At 38.9% G+C, this 20957-nt stretch overlaps 1 protein-coding gene across 1 annotated transcript in view; it reads left to right on the top strand.

The window, feature by feature from the left end:
• The window catches only part of LOC136855828 (uncharacterized), a 105963-nt gene that overhangs the window by 65279 nt on the left and 19727 nt on the right, over nt 1-20957 (top strand). The window contains exons 40-56 of the mRNA XM_067133184.1: nt 115-251; nt 1200-1333; nt 1914-2032; nt 4661-4905; nt 6044-6245; nt 6830-6910; nt 7967-8073; nt 8448-8697; nt 9420-9632; nt 11523-11651; nt 13787-13875; nt 14630-14760; nt 16125-16243; nt 17636-17830; nt 18570-18783; nt 18979-19101; nt 19781-19929. Of these exons, the coding sequence (XP_066989285.1) occupies nt 115-251; nt 1200-1333; nt 1914-2032; nt 4661-4905; nt 6044-6245; nt 6830-6910; nt 7967-8073; nt 8448-8697; nt 9420-9632; nt 11523-11651; nt 13787-13875; nt 14630-14760; nt 16125-16243; nt 17636-17830; nt 18570-18783; nt 18979-19101; nt 19781-19929 (2637 nt within the window). The remainder of the gene's footprint in view (nt 1-114; nt 252-1199; nt 1334-1913; nt 2033-4660; nt 4906-6043; nt 6246-6829; nt 6911-7966; nt 8074-8447; nt 8698-9419; nt 9633-11522; nt 11652-13786; nt 13876-14629; nt 14761-16124; nt 16244-17635; nt 17831-18569; nt 18784-18978; nt 19102-19780; nt 19930-20957) is intronic.

Here is a 20957-nt window from a genome sequence, read left to right as displayed (position 1 = left end):
ACCTTTTAAATATCTTTGTTGCTTCACTTTGTTTTCCTAAGGTTATCTTATATTATGTGTTGCCACTTCTCAATAATCCGTATTTAAAGATAAACACATTCTTCTTCTTCCTAGACTATCGACTGGCTAAAGATTGGTCTGGCTGTGGAAGACGCAATCATGAAACTGCCTTCTGTCACTACCTCCGTCTTCAATAAAGCCATGGAAAATGATTATGTCAAAAACTTCCTGGAATTAACTCCAAACCAAAGGTGAGGAAATCAAACTTACCTGAATGTACTCTACTGCCATATTTATCTGTGTGTGTTATTCACTCTCAGGTAATCGAGGGCATGGCTTCATAGCTCTCCTTTTCAAAATTAGGATAATCTTCAAGTCACTTGCTGCATTTCCTTTTACTTTCAAACTTCCTCAACAAACACTTGGTCTCCAACCCACTCCCTACTCTCGTTCCAAGGTGTTTTTTCTCCACCAGTTCTTCTGTTATCTATTTTTCTCAGTAGTGCCTACCATAGACCTTCATTGTCGCATTAAGTAATGTTGCATCCCTATGATTCTTATAGTCACCTCTTATCATCTGTCATGCCATGCGAAGGAACATTGCTTTAATCCTCCAAATTAATTTTTTGGGAACCTTCCCTCCTCCAGACACAACCTTGCATGACAATCACATGTTCGCCATTCTACTTACGACAACATTCCAGTCTCCAAGTGTCAGTAAATTGTCCTCTTTGTATCCTCAACCATCATTTTGTGAAGTATTCTTAATTTTGCATGGAAGCCTCCCATCATTGCATCATTTATATATATCTCTCTCCTATCCTGTTTATTCAGTAGGTCTCCAAAAGTGCCCCATAGATAGCTTCGCTCAAGTTACAACTTTTGAATATTAATCTTTTTGCTCGGTAACCATTGCGTCGGTCTTTGCTTCCCTTAATAACTGCCAAAAAATAAATAATAAAATAATATGAAAAGAAGCAGCAGTAATTTTCAGCTTTTCAGGAAGTACGTCAGAAGTTTAAACATTGCTCAGCTTTTCAGGAAGTGTGTTGGAAGTTTAAATATCTTTCAGCTTTTCAGGAAGTACTTCAGAAGTTTAAACATTATTCAGCTTTTCAGGAAGTATGTTGGGAGTTTAAATATCCATTCAGCTTTTCAGGAAGTACGTCTGAAGTTTAAACATCGATTTTGTTCTGCAGAATTACCAGAGGCATTTTATCAGGAACTTGGTTTCTGCAGCAGTGGTTGTTTGGGACTTCGGCTGAAGAGAGACACAACATGGCCACTTTCTATATCCAGACTCTTGCTGCTCTTCGGCCTTTAACAACTCATGGTAAGAGAATGGCATTTAAGACAAACAGAAATGAAACCTTGACGGTGTGCACTATGCTGCGCTGGAACCCGGTGCTGCTCGTCTTATCTCCCCTACCCTCCCGATCCCCTACCTACCTTGCCTCCACCCTGGGTGGACAAACAGGTTTGCAGGAGGGTGGATGTGTCATGTCTCCCCTACCCTCCCGATCCCTTACCTACGAGAAAGATCCACTTGGATTTTAGTATTATAGAAGATTAAGTTTGATATTTTGCTTGTGATCACCTGCTCTTATACATTACTCTTATAAATAACTGTCTATTACATAGCCAAATCATGCTTGTAAACTCCAAGAATATACTGTGAGGGACGTTCTCAGATATATAGAAATGAAATTCAAACCTTTGTGAAATTTATGAAAAATATAGTAGGCATTTAAAAGAAATATATTTTCCAAAAACAGTTGGGAGTGAAAATAACTAAAATATTGAATTTAGTTGTGTACCTATGCAGTGGTGTTAATTTACACTGGATTCCAATCCAAATCAAAGTAAGGGCGACGTACACTTCGTATCCGAATATCTTTTTTGTATATTTTCAGAGGGGAGTCTCTACAGTAGGCTGGGTAATCTCACTACCTTCAAAGAATTGCTGAGGGAATATGCTGGTGTGATGGAAGACATAATCAATGGCACTTCTCTTCTGCGACATAGATATCAGGTAAGTGTGCTCGTGTTTTAACTTTGTACTCATTTAGTTTATAATTCCAGTTTCCTTGGGCTAGTGTTTTCTAAGTGCAGTATTGAGTACCCATTTCCCATTTGAAAACTAGACCTCTGGCCTGGTTTTAATTTAGCTTGTTTGTTAATAATAATGAATGCAGATTTCCCTTTTTTGAGCTCTAGGTTTCCAGAGGTGTGATCCTCTACATAAAATTCTTCATTATACCAGCGACAAAGGTCAAAGCCTTACACAGTAGATTGATGTTACACAATCACTTCCTTTACACGGAAGGATTGGTGTGGGCTATGTTTTATGGTTTGGGGAACAACTCAACTTATGGACCGGTGTGGGCTTTGTTTTATGGTTTGGGGAACAAATCAATTTCTGGATTGGTGTGGGCTATGTTTTATGGTTTGGGGAACAACTCAACTTATGGACCGGTGTGGGCTTTGTTTTATGGTTTGGGGAACAAATCAATTTCTGGATTGGTGTGGGCTATGTTTTATGGTTTGGAGAACAAATCAACTTATGGACCGGTGTGGGCTATGTTTTACGGTTTGGGGAACAAATCAACTTACAGACCGGCATGGGTTTTGTTTTATGGTTTGGGGAACAAATCAACTTCTGGACCGGTGTGGACTTTGTTTTATGGTTTGGGGAACAAATCAACTGTTGGACCAAGTTAGTCGAGTTTTGTTTTGGTAACCATGTGACTCATGATGGTCTGTTTAGAATGCGACGCAATATGTTGATGATGTGGAGTAAAACTTACATGTGTGAATGTACATAGACTTGGGCAATCAGTTACAGATATTTGAAAAACTTGTGGATACGTCCATTAGTATAAGTGGTTTTATAAATGTAGTAATGCTAACAGGGATCAGTATATATATGTATATATGTGTGTGTGTGTGTATGTGTAAAGCAAAAGATTAATGTTTTCCTTTTCTGCAAGTTGGAGGTGTTCAAAAAGGACGCAACATTGGTTGTGGCCCTAGAAGGAATAGCGAGTAAGATCAGCCAGTCTGTGATCATGGGCGAGGTAATGGTCAGCATCTTAAACCAAAAGGCAAATATGGACGTACACTTGTCGGAGCTAATAGAGGCTCTCGAGGTGATGGCCAGGACGCCAGTGACACAATGGCAGTCGACCATGGAAGCCAAGATGAAATGGTCGCAGTTGCAAATGATGGCGCTCGTTGACACGGTTGTACGTGAAGAATGTGCCCTGTAATCGGACATTTATAGTAGCATGACTTTCACTATTTTTATATTTTATTCAGAAGCCTTTTTTGTACATATTTACTTCCAGTCAGTTTCTATTTCATTTAGAAATAACTGAAACTGGAGTTTGACAGCATTTTTTTATGTTCTGTCCTTGTAGCATGACCCTTTTTCTTCATATTGGTATTACTTCAGTTTCAGTAGCACCATTTGCCATGTTAAATATTCTTTATTCCATGACTTAGAACTATTCAGGGAATATTTTTGGAAAGGTTACAAACATCCCATTTTCAAGGAATCTTTTCACTCAAAGAACATCTACAAAGAATAACACACCTTGTGGTGTTCAACTCCTCTGTTGACTGAATGACAGCAGAACTGTGAGCAAAACAGTTTCCAACAAAGGTCTCCACATACGCATGCAACAGCACGTCAAAGCCTCTTTACATATGGCGTTCCAATGTTCAACATTTTTTTTCTCAGAAGAAATGAAATGCTGAATTGTGCCTCAGTGCCTAGAGTCAGTGGCCAAGTGTGACACCACAAAAAGCAGTGTCATTCATGAACAGTTCATTCACTTGGTGTCTCAGACCCAACAGTTTTTTGAGAGAAGTTGAACAGAGCCTCTTAAGTACTTGTCTAGCATTGACAAAAGGCAAATGGACAATGCAGTAAATCCAAGATCAACTTGAAAGGTAACAGCACTCACCATCTTGCCATTGCCAGATAATCAGTCAATAATGCATTGTGTGATTAAGCGTGGAGTAACAACAACAGGCACCAGCTCTGTACAACCATTGTAATGAGAATAGAAAGACTTTCTGGCCTTAGAAAAAGACATCCCCTTGAGAGAGCAGGTTGAGTTCCATCCATCACCCGATCCCTGTCGTGTCGCTGTTATCCTGTTGGGAGATTAACTGTGCATTGATGAGCAGGTACACTTGTGCAGCGCAGAGCACCACGCTATCAGAAAGCAAACGCTGGCTCCCAAGGAAAATATTTCTCTCAGATTTCATAAATCATGTTGTAGGTTGTGTGAGGGCATATATATATCTACTAGCCCTAGTTTTATTAATCTTTTTGCAGTTGTTTCATCAATTTATGCAATACGTATGGTTTTATGCCTATCATGTTTGTACATACACGTTCTGTTAGCCATTGGCAGATATGCTTAAATTTTTCATTGTAAAGTTCCTTTTTCAAATGTTTTCAGACAGTGTATTTTGCATATAACAGATTATTTGCATGAAGTAAATGTTATCTTTTTTGCTTTGTACAAAGCAAAGAACTTTTCGTGTCAATAAAAATCTAAATTACTGTACATCTTTAAAGCAATCGATGTTATGATATAGTCTTAAGTATTTTTGATACAGAGATAAGTTAATCAAAATGATCGCATAGGTTTCCCTGGCACCTGGGCTGGTCACGGAATGGCCAGTGGATGGCGCATCGGAGTCGTACGAGGGTGCCAGGACCAATGTTTCACATTACGAGCTTCTACGGGACTTCAAAGTGACGTTGTTGAACCTGACGAATGTGCTCTTCCCTGAAGGAGACTCTGCCCTGTCTCAGCTCCCTCTGGAGGAAGTCATGACCAATGTCTCAGCTAATTTGCTTCTTAGCACACCTGAGCTTCTTCAAGTTGTGTAAGTATCAGGTATGATGATGAAGGTATGTGATGTTGATTTTTAATGGTTTATGTAAGTACAGGTGCGTCACCGACTTACGGCAGATTCAATCGTACGGTGCTTTTTCAGCGCCGTTAACAGCGTTTTACAGCGTTATAACTTGATGTTGCATCATAATGGCGCCGTAAGCACCATTGACGGCGCTAACGACAAGAATAGGCATCAAGTTAACAGTGCTTACAGCACTGTAACGTGATGCACTATCAAGTTACCCCTCCGTAAGCACCAATAATACTAAAACACAGACTTACGGCAGAAATCAACTTCAGGGTAGTGCTGGAGCAGTTCCATGCCGTAAGTCAAGGACCTACTGTATAAATATGAGCTGATGATTTTTATGAGTCCTTGCTCCTATGAACCATTGTTTGCTTATTGGATAATAAATTGGACTGCTAAATCACCACAGTCTTTAGATATGTGGAGAACGTTCAGGATTATGATATAGAAGATAAGCCTTTGTGATCTATGGAGAGTCTATATGATGGAAGCAAAGTGTTTGACAGATTAGGAAGACAGGAGAGGGATTGACCTGGTGGCAAAAGGGGTCTGAGACAAGGGTTTGCTATGTTGCTATTGCTGCTTAATCATTTTATGAGTTAAGTGATGTGAGAGGTCAGGGAAGGAAAATTAGACAAAGGTGCAAAGTTCTGACACAAGGAAGTTAACCATGAATGGATTGTGGAATGATTGATGGTTGCAGATGATACAGTACTGATTAGGGATAGTAAGAAGTGGCAGGAACCAGTAAGTTTGAAAGTGTTTGCAGAAGGAGAAACTCATGCAGGAGTAAAGTTACGAGGTTGGACAGATTGAGTAATTACATGTAATGCTTACACAGTTGGTAGAGGAATGGATACAGTTAGCTGGTATACACATTTCTGAGTGAATAAAATGGATGATGATAAGTTGAAAGAAACTGCAAGGCAGAATTTTAGTCATCCATCTGCAATTTGAGTGAAGTTACTGTCGCACCCTTTAATCTTTACATCATAAATTCTTCACCAAAATTTCCACTGAAACCTTTTCATGAAATGTATTTAAATAAGAGAATGCTTTATCCTTTACTGCTTTTGACTCATTTTGCAACTTTTCTTAGGGAGGCTCCTGTTTGCGAAGTGATGTCTGGGATGCAATGGCAGTCGGTCTTTCAGTTTTTGAGCAAGAGTTTCCAGGTGGCTTCAAAGCACGTGGGGCTGTGGCACAGCTACGTCAGGTTCATATGTCAACTGTCAAGTCTCGACATCAAAGATGTTATGGAAAACTTTGAAGAATTTGGATTAAAGGACGATATACAAGAGGCAAGTCATTTATCTGTGTATGTTTGTCTGTTTGTTTGTTTGCTTCCCCTGATAGGGTGTGGCTCAAGAGAAAAAAATCAAGGCAACAGTGGCTGTCACACTCATGTATGAGGAGCTAAATTGAAGTGAGGTTGAACTACTTTAAAAACTCCCAATGTAACTACCTTATATTTTTGTATCCGCGTAGGGGCTGGTGCTGTCAGTGCACTTCATGGGGTACACTGTAGGCATTACTAAAGGTACTTTTCGGCGTCCCTTCCTGAGGCCCCTAGCTGCAACCCCTTTCCTTCCTTTTACTGTACCTCCATTCATATTCTCTTTCTTCCAACTTGTTATCCATCCTCTCCTAATGATTATTTCATAGTGCAACTGCCAGGTTTTCCTCCCGTTACACCTTTCAGACCTTCCTTACTCTCAATTTCCCTTTCAGCACTGAATGACCTCATAGACCCCAGCACTTGGACATTGGCCTAAACTCTATATTCCATTCCATATTTATGTACAGAAAGTTCATCAACAGAGTCTTAAACAATTGTTGATCAGAGTAATTCGTAGATTTATCACATACGTCACTTTGCTTACAGATACTCAGTGGCGATTATCTACAGGACGAAAGTTTCAATTGTCCATCCGCCTTCAACCAGTTGGAAGTCCTACAGAAGGAGGTAAGTAAGACAAGGAAGAAGGTTCTTGTTATGAGATGGTACAGTACAGTATGCCAGAATGGTGAGTCAAATGATTCAGCCATATATAAGTGATATTTCATTAGAGTGTGATTCATCTTCGCAGCAGTGACAACCTTTTTGTCACGTCCTTGTCATTTCTTGATATTTCCTGAATGTTCAGCTACGGTCGACCCCCGGTATTCACTGGGGATGCATACCTAAACCCCCCGCAAATAGCTAAAATCCGTGAATACATGACACCCCGCTAAAAATACTTATACTGTAACTGCCTATTTTGTTAGTTCAAGCACGAAAAAACCCCTCTGAAAACGCTTATACCTGAGTATTTTAATACTAGTTTTATCGCAAAAAATGTATTGAGTCACGAAACTGGTACAAAAATATGGTAATTAGTGAATATTTCTCTGTGAAAAATACTGCAAATAGGCAAATTTTTTGTGAATAATGTGTATATACGTTCCACGTAAAAATCCGCGAATAGGTGAAGCAGGGAATCCGGAACTGTGAATAGGCGGGGTTCCGCTGTATTTTTACTCTGCCTGGAGAACGGTCATTATCCTTTATCCTTTTATGCATCATTAAGATTGTTATTACAGTATACCACTAGGTTTTAACTATTGCTACTGATGTGAATATGTCGTTTTTACTGATATTTTAAGCATTGACATGTATCAGATTCTGACTCTTGTCAGCATTAGTTAATATTACTGTAAATAACCTTACCACCATTAGTGGCATGACTGTCGTTTAAGGTTCAGAATTCGTATTTGTCCTAAGGTTCATTCCTTAATTAAGTGCATACCTTTCACTTACCATTTCAGTTCATTTTCCTTGAAACTTTTTGTTAAATTTGTTGATTGGTTGTAATGTGATTTTGACAAGAGATCCAGTTATATCTATAGTAAACAATGAGCCGATTCTGAAATATCTTAATAAGACCATTGTTTGCTTATCAAGCCTTGTAGTTTGTTCCTTAGTTGTCATATGTTGCTGGTCTGTGTTTTCTAAAGAAACCTAATAAAATTCTCATTTCAGGCATCATCTGTAGTCAGTGATTATGTAAGAAATGAGACGGCTGGCGCTGAGCTGATGCTTTGCCTTGAGATGGCAGCCAATTCCACTACAGGTCGTCAGATTAGAGGGTAGGAATCTATCCAGTATCTTGTCTAGATCTTTCCTAGAGATAGTGACCCCCCAACAGAGTTTGGGGTCATTATTTAGGACTAATATTTCTGGGGGCCATTATCTTTATTATATTTACAGTCTTTTGTTTATGTTTTTACGGTCATCCCCACCGCAAAGGGTATACGTACCGGATTAAAACCCTTGGGATCATTATATAGGAAAGACCCTTGTCTGGCTTTGCATTTGTGTTCAGAAGTACACCTCCATTCACAAGCATGTATAACTGTATGATTTGGAACTTTTGGGTAAATCATTTGCTCTTTTAGCCATGAAGTCCACAGGTGTCTTGTTACAGGCAAATCATTTCTCATGTATCTTTCTCATGTCGCAGGATTCTGTCTGCAGTGGGAGGGTTATTTGAGGCCAGAGGCGAAAATCGAGATGAAATCCTTGCCGGCCTCACAAAAGCCATGGAGACCATCCCAAGTTCTTCTATTTCTCTGAGGTCTCTCGCCTCGAGGATAACAGTACTGGTTCCAGTGCGCCAGATTCTTCAAGAGCGTTTCGAAGACAAGTTTGAAATGCTTCCAGATGTTGTAGTTCTTCTCAAAAACGACTTCCTGATGGTAGATGTAAATCGGGTAAGAATTCCAGGGATGATGTCTATTTTATAATCATATCTCTGCCAGTTATTAATAACTGATCCCTTTTAATAATTAATAATGTATATATACTTTGTTATCTTAGCTATCACTGACTGTCAACAGTACTTAAACATATGAAGGTTTGGATGATCTTACTGTGCAGGAAGTTGTTGAGCTGCTTGCTCCCTGTTTTACTGTAATAGACCCATCAACTGACAGACATTATACAGACAGGCTTGTAATGGGATGCAATATTTTACTGAAAGGAATTATATCCAAATTGACATCAAATGTCATTTTGAAAGTCGACTGGAAGTCGTTGGTTGTACTGTTGAGTGTTTGAGTTACTTAGGCACCAAACCATTTATCACTTATAATTCCCCTTTGGTGATATTTCCGAAGTAGTGCGAATTGGATATTAAACGACATTTGTAACTTAATGTTTGTATAGAAAATGTGGTGGTGTGATAAAAATTCGTATATACAGTGTATATGCTATAAACAGTATATATATATGCATAAACATATACTATAGTATTTTTAAATGACCTCAAAATAGTTGCCATCATTTAAATGTATTAAATATACGCTTACATGATTTGTCCGAAGTATTAACGATAACACAGACAGTTGTAGTCATAGGGACGTTAAAGGCATTTCCCCGAAACAGTGTTGCTGGTGTGTTAGCGTACTGAGATAGGAAGTATTCCCTTCTGCAGATATACAAAATTGACAGCGTGAAGCTGACAAAACTCTTGACATCGAGAAAGGAGATGACGAAAGTTTTCCAAGAGAGGACCACATCGAGCAACGTCAGGAAGAGACAAATTTCACCCCTCGATCTTCTGTATGACGCTATTTCCTCAATGGGACCAGATGCCTTCGCAGAAGCTTTGTTAGCAAGTGTCAATTCGACCTACCTTGTGGAGGAGGTGAGTCAGTCATTCAAAACTTTTGCCTGGGTTTGAGGGAAAATTTTCTGGGGAAACAGTCAAACATATATTGGGCCATCTGCTTTCTAAAGTTGTTTGGAGGTAAAGAAAAGGAAAAAGCATTGGATTGTCATTTTTTTATAGGCAAAATTGTCAAAGGACAGTTTTACTTATAAAAGTACAATTACTTACTATTTTCTAAATTATTCCATTTCATATATAACCAGATATGATGAGTATACTTGTTCTTATTTGTGTGTGGGTTGAGTTTATAAGGACAGCAGTTCATAGGTTTGCGAAATTAAAGACACCAGGAATTGATGGAATTACAAGTTAGGTTGACAGAGAAAATACTAAAGGTAATAGGATTGGAAGTACGAAAGCAGAGTGGATTTGTACGAGGAAGAAAGTATTTGAACCATGTTTTTTCTATAGAGCAAGTATGTGAAAGTTTGAAAGAAGTTGGAAAAGTGGTATGTGGCATATGTGATCATGGAAAAAATTATGACAGGAATTGTGAGGGCAGTTATATGGACAAGTTGTTGAGTGCAATGGAAGTTTTTTAGTTTTCTGTAAAAGAAAACTATTGAGATGGCTTCTAGTCTGTCTGTCTGCCCTTAGATCTTAAAAATTACTGAGGCTAGAGGGCTGCTAATTGGTATGTTGATCATCCACCTTCCAATCATCAAACATACCAAATTGCAGCCCTCTAGCCTCAGTAGTTTTGATTTTATTTAAGGTTAAACATAGCCATTTCCGTGCATCTGGCACCACTATAGGTGCCAAAAACAAAGGCCACCACTGGGCAGTGGTTGAGAGTTTCATGCATCATTACACGCTGTACAGAAAACTATTGCGCCAAAGAAACTTTTGCACACTTTTTACTTGTTTGTATGTTAGAGACAAAATGACAAAAAATTGGATGTTTTGATGCACACGCTAGAGAAAGGACTGCTTGCGTGTGCAAAGTTGTGGGATAAGAAAAGGAGTTGTAAATGGAGTGTGGAATGGTAAATGTTTGTAAATGAAGAAGTATTGAATGGGGATAGTGAAGGCAAACTACAGGAATGAGGTAAAGAGTGTCGAAGCATTTTCGAGTTGAGAGCAAATGTGAGCAGGAGTATGGCTGTGGGAGTTGAGCGAAACCAAAGAGATGGAAGATGAATGCTAATATGCGTGGCGGGAAAATGGAGGACAATAACTTGATAAAAAATAATCTGTTATGCAGAATAAGTTAGAGTATGAATGTTGTTTAAAAAAAATACTGGTCACTTTATTTTGGAAAAAGAAAATGGTGAGGAGCGGAGTTTGCTACATTAGGTGAACAACTGAGCAGATTGAAATAGTAAGTCGATGAGTACAACGGTGAGGAAAGAAGTGGCCAGTGGTACACCTGATTATTGCTCAAATATTTGGGTAAGTTTGTTGAAGTTATGGTGAGGAGAGGAGTAGCAGGAGGCACATTCTATTATTGTTAAAGTAAGTGGCACTGATTGTTTTGCTGTTTTTCTCTAGATCCAGTTCCTTTTTGGGAAACTGGATTAATGTTGTCATTTTCATACTAAGTATATAAGATATGAGCTTGATGGCGCACTCTACGCTGCGCTGGAACCCGGCGCTGCCTGTCATATCCCCCCTACCCTCCCAGTCCCCTACCTATCCCACTCCAACCTGGGGCAGACAAACAGGTTTGCAGGAGGAGGATGGATGCATCATGTCTCCCTCACCCTCCCAATCCCCTACCTACCCTGCCCCCACCCCCACCCAGGCCAGAAAACAAGAAAGATCCAGTCGGATTGTATTACTGTATTAGTGTAGATAACGTGTAGTTATAATAATGATTCCTAACTGCTATTCTTAAACGCATTTATTTTCTTGTCCCACTGATAGATCGACCGATTGAGGATGGAAGCTCTGTTGACTTCAAAGTGGTCAGTGCCGATTATGGAACATATGAACGAGGCCGTTGCCACTCTCTCAAAGCTCAGCAAACTGGAAGCTGTCCTTGACCTCAGCAAGGTAAGCTTACTCTGTGAAAGGAATTGATAGCTCAGTAAACAGGATTAACAAAGGTATCCCAGAAAGTTGATCAGGTTTTAGTTTTCTGTAAAAGAAAACTATTGAGATGGCTATTTGTCTGTCCGAACTTTTTCTGTCCGCCCTCAGATCTTAAAATCTACCGAGGCTAGAGGGCTGCAAATTGGTGTGTTGGTCATCCACCCTCCAGTCATCAGACATACCAAGTTGCAGACTAGCCTCGGTAGATTTTATTTTATTTAAGGTTAAAGTTAGCCATGGTCGTACATCTAACACTGTTATAGGTGCCAAATACAAAGGCCACCACTGGGCCGTGGCTGAAAATTTCATGGGCTGCGGCTGAGAGTTTCATGGGCTTCGGCGCATTTTTTACTTGTTGATATTCTAATGAATCCTGGACATGACCATCTTATATTTTTTGGAGTCTTAATATGTATTATGGAGATACTGGTAATTATAGTTCTTAAATATATTAAAGTATTTAAAATCTGGAAGTTGAGAGTTAGCTCCAGGAACAGAAAGTTTATGTTATAGAGCCACGCATACAAATATCCCCATTTTGTATTAAAAATGTGTAGGTGGTACATATTCAAGCCTCTTCTCTTTCTCGCAGTATGTAATTTGTATATTGTTCAGAACTAATTCTGATAACCGATAGAAAGGTTTAATTACGGTAGACCTTCAAGCATTTCAAGGTTTAAATGCATTTTAATGACAAGATAATCTCCACGTATAAAAATGATTATAATTATAATTATAATACAGAATGGGCTAGTTGGATAAAAATATGGAGAATACAGAAGTAATGAACATATAGCAAGATGTAGTGATAAAGTGTATGATCAGGGAACATCACTAATATGTATAGTGCTACAGTCCAAAAAGGTTTATGGCTGCCACATAATCCATTATAAACGTACAGCAAATTGTTTCCCAGTGTAAGCTATTAGAAAGGTCACTTCTTTAACCCTTGAGGAAATTTATTTTACATTAAAATCAGTCAGAGACTCTCTGTGCTTGCTACTCAAATCATTTTAAAAAATAGCTAATCCTTCTTTGTAAGGGACATCTGCAAATTTTTCCATCATTTTTTCTCAGCCCTGCAGTGACTGCCAGTGGAGTAGTTAGGTAACCTTTTTCCAGTCACTAACCTCCTCATTTTCCTTTGATTTTTCTCATCTCATGAATTAATACACTCAAGACCAGTAAAACAACTGATGCCTGATTTTTTTTGCCTGTAGAGGAATAACACATGCAATTAGATCTAGATGTGTTATGTATATGATGATACGGCATGAAAGACTTCTGATTCTTATGAAACTGAACGGCTTCAGATTACTTCAGGTTAATTTTCAAAGACTGTGGAAACAGCCAGAAAGGAGGGATTAGGAAATGGGAATATGTTGACGTACCGAGTCTCTTGCTGGACTTGAAGAGACAATGATCATATTTTTGACAGGTTGTTTGTCTCTTTGGGCCGACAGTGGCATGCACCTCATATGAAAATATAAATCTTTGAGAAAATTAAGGGATTTGTATATTTCTTCTGTATTATTCAGAACTCAAATAAAATCTGGGTACTTTTGTTCACAAATCACACTGTCTATACAGTACAGGCAGTCCCTGGGTTACGATGAGGGTTCTGTTATGACGCTGCTTCTTAAGCAACCTGAAGTATCGTCAAAAATCGTAAGAAACCCTTACTTTTAATCATTTGGATGTCTTGAAAACGTTACCTGCATTTTTATTTATTTTTTTTTCATCAAAAAACCTCCAAATTTTTATCATTCTGTCTTTTGGAGCCATATTTCATGTAACCTGGGAAATAATTTTTTGATGAATATATTTGAAGAGCGTTGTAAACTCGGAATGTTGTAAGCCGAGCCTGTCGTAACCTGCTGACTGCCTGTATATATTAGGGTAGTTTTCAAAACAAGTCGGTCAGGTAAAAAACTTGAAAGTACTTATTACACCCCTGATATTGCCACTCCTTTTGTTGTTATTATTTTGTATAATAAGGTTCCCTGAGACTGATAAAAACAGTCCATGTATGTATTAGTTAAATATCAGTGTGTTGTTTTTGATGTGTTTTCTTCCTAATTTCCTTGCACACACAGATCATCACGGGAGAGGTGGATCCAGTATCGTTCTTATCCGGAGCAGTCCAGCTGATGCAAATCAAGCTTTGGAATGATCTGGCACAAAGGTATACTCTTCACAATGTTGAGGATTTCATAAGAAAGCATATGGTGAACGTTCAGTTCTCACCGCTTATAGTTATGTAGATGTAGTTAACTCTTTCTTCTCTTGGAATAGCCAAGGGCAAATAATGTAAAGGGAAAAAATTCATTCCTGTTCAAATCTTACGGTATACAGTAGACAGTGTATCCCACAGGATAAAGAAATAGGAGAAGGTATATATTACAATACCATTGTGTGAAGGAAGAAAGATTTCTTGAAGTCCAGTTGCTGGACAAGAGTGCTGGTCATACACAGTAGAGTTGTGCAGCAGGACCCACTTAGACTTGGAGACATCTTATGGTTGAATTGATAGATGCACTTTGTTACAGAGGATGCTTGTTTTTCAAAGCACCAAAAAGCATTCACGAAGAAAGATAAGCGTCTGTTAGAATATACAGGCTTGAGTGACTGGCTTGGTGTGAAAATAGATGAGAGACAAAGGTGTGTTATGGCCTCCATATCCCTTTGATTTCCTTATGGATGGGGTGTTGCAAAGTGCCAGAGAATGTACAGAGGTAGTAGATGTAAAGAAGAGAAGAGAGGATGAAAATTAATGTTATTAAATGCAATGGTTTTATGAATGAACTGACTTTAGTTACTCTTTCACGTTTTGACTCGCAGCTACTGCGAATGATGCTAAGATTGACAAATATTGGCCATAATTCATGCTATTATTTTATATTGCTTCTGTCATCTACGACCCATTTGTTTTTTAACAGCTTTTCGCGGATATTGGAAACTTCCGTCCCGCTTATATCAGGGTCCGAATTGGAAGAGGATCTCGAGCAGGTGATTGGAGGGATCAGTAGTCTTCAGAATGCCATTAACTTGGCAGTCCTGGATTTTACAAGTAATGTGGAGATTTTGTTTTTGTTGTTGTTGAATTTGATTAGAAGAAAGGCAAATATTTTGGAAACACAACTTGAGTTCATAAAAAGATACTAGATCATTGTTCTTTATGTTGCAGTCACTGATTACATATCTTAATTGACTGTAATACTGAACTGCCCTTTCGTCCTTTAAAGTACCTGCCACATCATTATGTTGCAGCCGTTGATGACTTATTTCCTAATGGAGTATAATGCTGAACTGTCCTTTCTTCCTTTAAAGTACCTGCCACATTTGAGAATTGAAATGAGTGTCTGTTAGAGACAGAATAATCTTGAGTTTTTCGGAAGTGTACACAGTCGACCCCCGGGATTCACGGGGGATACCACAACCCCCCACAAATTGCTAAAATCTGCTAATGCTTGACACCCTTCGAAAAACACTTATAACTATCTATTTTAATAGTTCAGACGCCAAAGACCCACATCTATAAACGCTAAAAACACTTATACCTGCCTGTTTTAATAGTTTTATCACAAAAAATGCATGCAGTCACGAAAATGATATGAAAATACAGTAATTATTGAATATTTGTGTATGAAAAGTTCTGCGAATAGGCGAATTTTCCTTGAAAAATGTGGATATATGTTCCACAGAAAAATCTGTAGTCCCAATACAAAATTAGAAATCAGAAGGCTGTTCACACGAGGTTCTGAAAAAGGAAAGTGACCTCAATTTTGTTACATTTAGGTAGCGATTGTTAGTAATTAACAGTAAAATGCGTAAGTGGCATTTCTAGATGAGGTATAGTTTGTAGCTATCACTCAGGAATACACCTGTATATTTTTCATACAGCATAGTCGAATAGGGCGAAACTGAAAGACCATCAGTTTCCAGAGTAAGCTTTCACAATTTAGAATTTGTACTTAAAAAAAAGAAAAACAGAGATTCAAATTAACATAGAAGTAAAGACAGTACAGATTGATCCACACACACAATTATATGCCTTCGTAAACGGTGACTTTGACGTGACAAGTGTTACTCTTCCATTGCAAAGAAAAAGAGTAGACCAGAGCGTTACAATGTTTGATCCCTCTGGAGACACCGTCTCTACGAGGAAGAGTTTATCATAAGTACCAGAAAAAGATGCTAATGTTCGGTCACCATTTGGTAAAGTTTTGGGGTCCTTATCCAGGACTAATATTTCTTTGGGGTCATTAGCTTTATGATATTTAGTCTTCTGTTTATGTTTTTACAATCATCCCCAACGGGCTTGTACTGAACACGCCGCAAAGGTGGATACATACCGGGTTAAAACCCTTTGGGTCACTGTCTAGGAAAGATCCAGTAAGTCTACATAACCTAAAATTTTCTTTTTCGCTCCAGTTCCAACTACGTCCCTGATATTTAATTGGACGGATATGGAGAAGTACATGAAGGATTCCCTTCAAATGGACCCCAGCATTATTGAGGCTCTCAGCACCACAGAACTCAACGTCATGGAGGTGAGAGAGAGTGATTTGGATATGTTTTTAGACACAGCTGAAAATCTGCTCTCCTCAGATCAGTGTATCAAGTATTGAATTTTTGTCCCAAAGCTCCAAGTAGATTTACCAAGTTACTAGGTTGGGCAAGGAAGCAGTCATGTTATCCTACAGCCCTTAGGCTGAAGTAAGATGTAGAATAAGAAGAATCTAAACAGACCTCTGAATTGATAGACAGCTTACCCAAAATTGGCCTTTGAAGTTAGGATGATCCTTGTAAGAAAATTGTATTTCCTGTGGATAGCTGCAGTGAAGTAATTTTACTTGGCAATAATCATGAGATATCTACATTTTTATTGTCGTACGTTCATTTTACGTGGTTTGTCAGTTGTAATTTTTCTGAGGAAAAACAGAAAGGGTTCTTTTAACAAAATAGTCTGATTAGACAGTGGAATATTGCAACATAATGTTACCATTTTTTTATTTCTTTAGGTTCATGCATTATCAGCACCACTTGATTTAACTAGGTCTGGCTCCATGTGAGAAAAAGTTTTTGTTGCATGCTCAATGTTTTGTGGTCTTGGGAAGCAGAAAGAAAAGAAAATTTGCATAAAAAACCCAGAAAGTCTTCAAAATTTTGCAAGTAATAATTTCATCCGAGAGAAGATTCTAGGAAAACAAGTGAATCGCTTTATTTAGAAAACCAGTTGTAGTTAGCATTTGCAGATCTTTCCTAGATAGTGACCCCCAGCAGTTAGGAGGTTGTAATCTAGGACTAATATTTCTGTGGGGTCATTATTTTTATGATATTTACAGTCTTTTGTTTATGTTTTTACGGACATCCCCAGCAGGCTTGTACTAAAGACACTGCAAAGGTGGATACATACTGTGTATAAACTCTTGGGGGTCACTGTCTAGGAAAGATCCACATTTGCTTCAATAAAAGGCGTCTGTAGGCAGGTAGTGCCTTCAGTGCACCTCATTTGGTGCACTGTAGGCATTGCTTAAGGGTCTTTGCAGGGGCCGAAGAGCATTCCTTCGGCCCCTAGCTGCAACCCACTTCATCCCTTTTACTGTACGTACGTTCATATTCTCTTTCTTCCATCTTACTTTCCACCCTCTCCTAACAGTAGGTTCATAGTGCAACTGCAAAGTTATCCTCCTATTGCACCTTTCAAACCTTTTACTGCCAGTTTCCATTTCAGCGCTGAATGACCCCATAGGTTCCAGTTACAGTATTGACCTTTGGCCTAAATTCTATATTCAATTCAATTCAATTCAATGTGTAGGAAAGATCTGCATTTGCTTCGATAAAAGGCATCAGTAGCCAACTGCAGAAAACGCTCTGTACTCCAAGAAGGATAACAAACATGTTGAAGAGGCTTTAATTTCTCTCACTGCTTTCTCTCTCAGGTGCTGTCGCTGCAAGACGTGACCATCGAAGAGGTCGTTTGTGGAGGGAAGAAGATGGAGAACATCGTCCGCCTGCCTGCTGGAACAGAGGTCACGCTCGTCGACATCAGTCGCTCTCTCTGCAACGCTTCGGATGCTCAGGGGCTCGTCTCCGTGTTTCTGCGTCATCTCGACATAGGTCCTTTGATTGCTACTGTAAGTGGGTTTTTTTTTAAATTAGGTGTTACTGCCTGGTAAATTTCAACCCATTTTATATGCACTGAATAAATATTAAGAGATGTTCAGACTCTCTCTCTCTCTCTCTCTCTCTCTCTCTCTCTCTCTCTCTCTCTCTCTCTCTCTCTCTCTCTCTCTCTCTCTCTCTCTCTCTCTGTGTGTGTAAAGTCAGACATCTAGGATATATTATGAAACTTGATGCAGTCTCATGTAACACTGAGTATGAAAAATAACCAGACAGCTATATAACCAGACAGCTATATTATATATATATATATATATATATATATATATATATATATATATATATATATATATATATATATATATATATATATATATATATATATAAGTAGATAAATAGATATTCAAAATATGGCTTTTCCTTTCTGAAGGGGCTGCTACCAAAAAAAGTACAGCCTGCTGGTTTCTTAGTAAGTGTTTAGGGATGAAGCTGCAAGTCCCATGCCCTGTCTCTTGGCCTTAGGAGACACTGGTAGTCTACCTATTGACAGATGAATCCCAAAGAGAATTCTGTATGATAAGTCCCCCTCCCCCCACTTAACAAGAATTTTTTATCATAACCATTCAGCCATCAAGTATTCATGGGTGAATATAAGAAAATAAAAAGGAGGCATTTGTGAAATTGACAAATTGTAAATATGCAGAACTTTTCAAGTATCCCACAAAGTCGATGAATGCACTTTGAACATTGCAGTTGACGAGGTTTGGAATCAACACCACTCTTTCCTCGTACGGAATGACCTTGAACCAAGTAATCGCCGACATTGTCCACCTGGAGCAATCTGCGTCCTCAGTCCCAGTGATGGTGGACATGATGCAGAATTTATGGGATGCTCTTCAGTCACCAGAGTTCTCTCAAGAAGAAGAAGCAGCAGCAGCTAAGGAATCACATGTAGATGACTTTGTTTGTGAGTCTTTTTGCGTTCTGCCTCTAAATCTCTTACTGGCTGCTATTTGATGCATTTGCTATTACTGATCATAAAAAAATATTAACTCTGGTGCTCTTAATTATGGACGTGACTCAATCATTAATAATCTGTGTATTTTTATGTTTTCCATTGCTTTAATCATTCAATTTTTTTTGTTTTTTTTTTGTTTCTCAGCTCTTGGTTTCCTGCAACGAGCCGGCAAACTCCTGTGTGGTGAAACTCTGCGTCTCATACCTGATTCGATGGGTCTCATGTCTGTGAAATCAAAGAGTAAAGAATCTCCCACCTCTCCTGCAGGTGAGTGTGATTCAGCCCTGTATACATGTCCCTAGATAAAACAAACAAAAAATGGGCCGAAGTTTCTTCGACGCCATCGAGTTTTCTATACAGCGTATAATGCTGTATGAAACTCTCAGCCACTGCCCATGAAACTCTCAGCCGTGGCCTGTGAAACTTTCAGCCATGGCCCGGTGGTGGCCTGTGTTGTTGGCACTTGTAGTGGTGCCAGACACACGATCATGGCTAACTTTAACCCTAAATGAAAACTACGGAGGCAAGAGGGCTGCAGTTTGGTATGTTTGATGATTGGCAGGTGGATGATCAACATACCAATTTGCACCCCTGAAGCCTCTGTAGTTTTTGAGCTCTGAGGGCAAAAATGTGCCACCGGACAGACAAAGCCATCTCAATAGTTTTCTTTTTATAAGAAAGATATGGTAAGCTTAATACACATTAGAGCATGGAACCAAAAACCTCACGATGGGTTAGGAATTAGCCATCAAGAAAGTATTTTTTGATGACGTTTTCAGGAGCAAATCAGAAATGAAATTATAGTAATGAAAAATTGTGAGGGATGCTGAATGTCTTCAGTTCTACAGTATATGTCTCAAAAATACCCACATGTGATCCCAATAGCATATTTCATTTGCATGACCAATGATATGGACATGTTTTTCAACCTGAAATCTGTTTCCAGCTGATAGCATCGACTTTTGTGAAAAATTAGAGAAGGACATCAAGGGGCTGCCCGGTGGTCGCATTCTCTTATACTTCATAAAGCCGTTGATTCAAGGGAAGATATTCTACACTCCGAAGAACCGGGTCACTGATGAAATAATCAGACAGGTGAATTTTGAGTGATGTAATGAATGAAATCTTTCCCATGTAGTATACGAGGGGGGACCCAAAAGTAACCGGAATTGTGTCATAGAATTTTATTCAGTTATTGTTACATGTTTACAGTCTTATCACCTTCAAAGTATTCTCCATTTGAAGCAATGCACTTATCAGACGTGTTTTCCACTGTTGAAAGCAATTCTGGAACTCTTGTGAAGTTATGGCTTTTAATGACTCCGTCGTTTTCTTCTGAACCTCTTCAACGTCTGCAAAAAATGGTTTCCTTTGAGGCTTTCTTCATTCGGGAACAAAAAGAAGTCACAGGGGAGCAAGATCGGGTGAATAGGGAGGGTGGGTAAGTGTGGTCATGCCATTCTTGGTCAGAAACTGTCTCACACTCAAGGCAGTGTGCGCTGGTGCATTGTCGTGATGAAGCCACCACCCTCCACTTTGCCACAGGTCGGGGCAAAGTGGAGGGTGGTGGCTTCATCACGACAATGCACCAGCGCACACTGCCTTGAGTGTGAGACAGTTTCTGACCAAGAATGGCATGACCACACTTACCCACCCTCCCTATTCACCCGATCTTGCTCCCTGTGACTTCTTTTGTTCCTCCGAATGAAGAAAGCCCTCAAAGGAAACCGCTTTTGCAGACGTTGAAGAGGTTCAGAAGAAAACGACGAGTCATTAAAAGCCATAACTTCACAAGAGTTCCAGAATTGCTTTCAACAGTGGAAAACACGTCTGATAAGTGCATTGCTTCAAATGGAGAATACTTTGAAGGTGATAAGACTGTAAACATGTAACAATAACTGAATAAAATTCTATGACACAATTCCGGTTACTTTTGGGTCTCCCCTCGTACATGCAAGACATTCAATTTCCAAATGCACTTTTAGGCATCAGATTGGTACAAGTACAGTAGATGTAGTGTTGAATATGAAGTGCACGCATATACACATGCATGCAAGTGCATTTGATTCAACAGTTCATTTACTGACTGGTACTATTATTATTATTATTATTATTATTATTAT

This window comes from Macrobrachium rosenbergii, chromosome 33 (genome assembly GCF_040412425.1).
Source record: "Macrobrachium rosenbergii isolate ZJJX-2024 chromosome 33, ASM4041242v1, whole genome shotgun sequence".
In the NCBI taxonomy this organism is placed as follows: domain Eukaryota; kingdom Metazoa; phylum Arthropoda; class Malacostraca; order Decapoda; family Palaemonidae; genus Macrobrachium; species Macrobrachium rosenbergii.
This window is presented reverse-complemented; position numbering and strand designations above follow the sequence as displayed.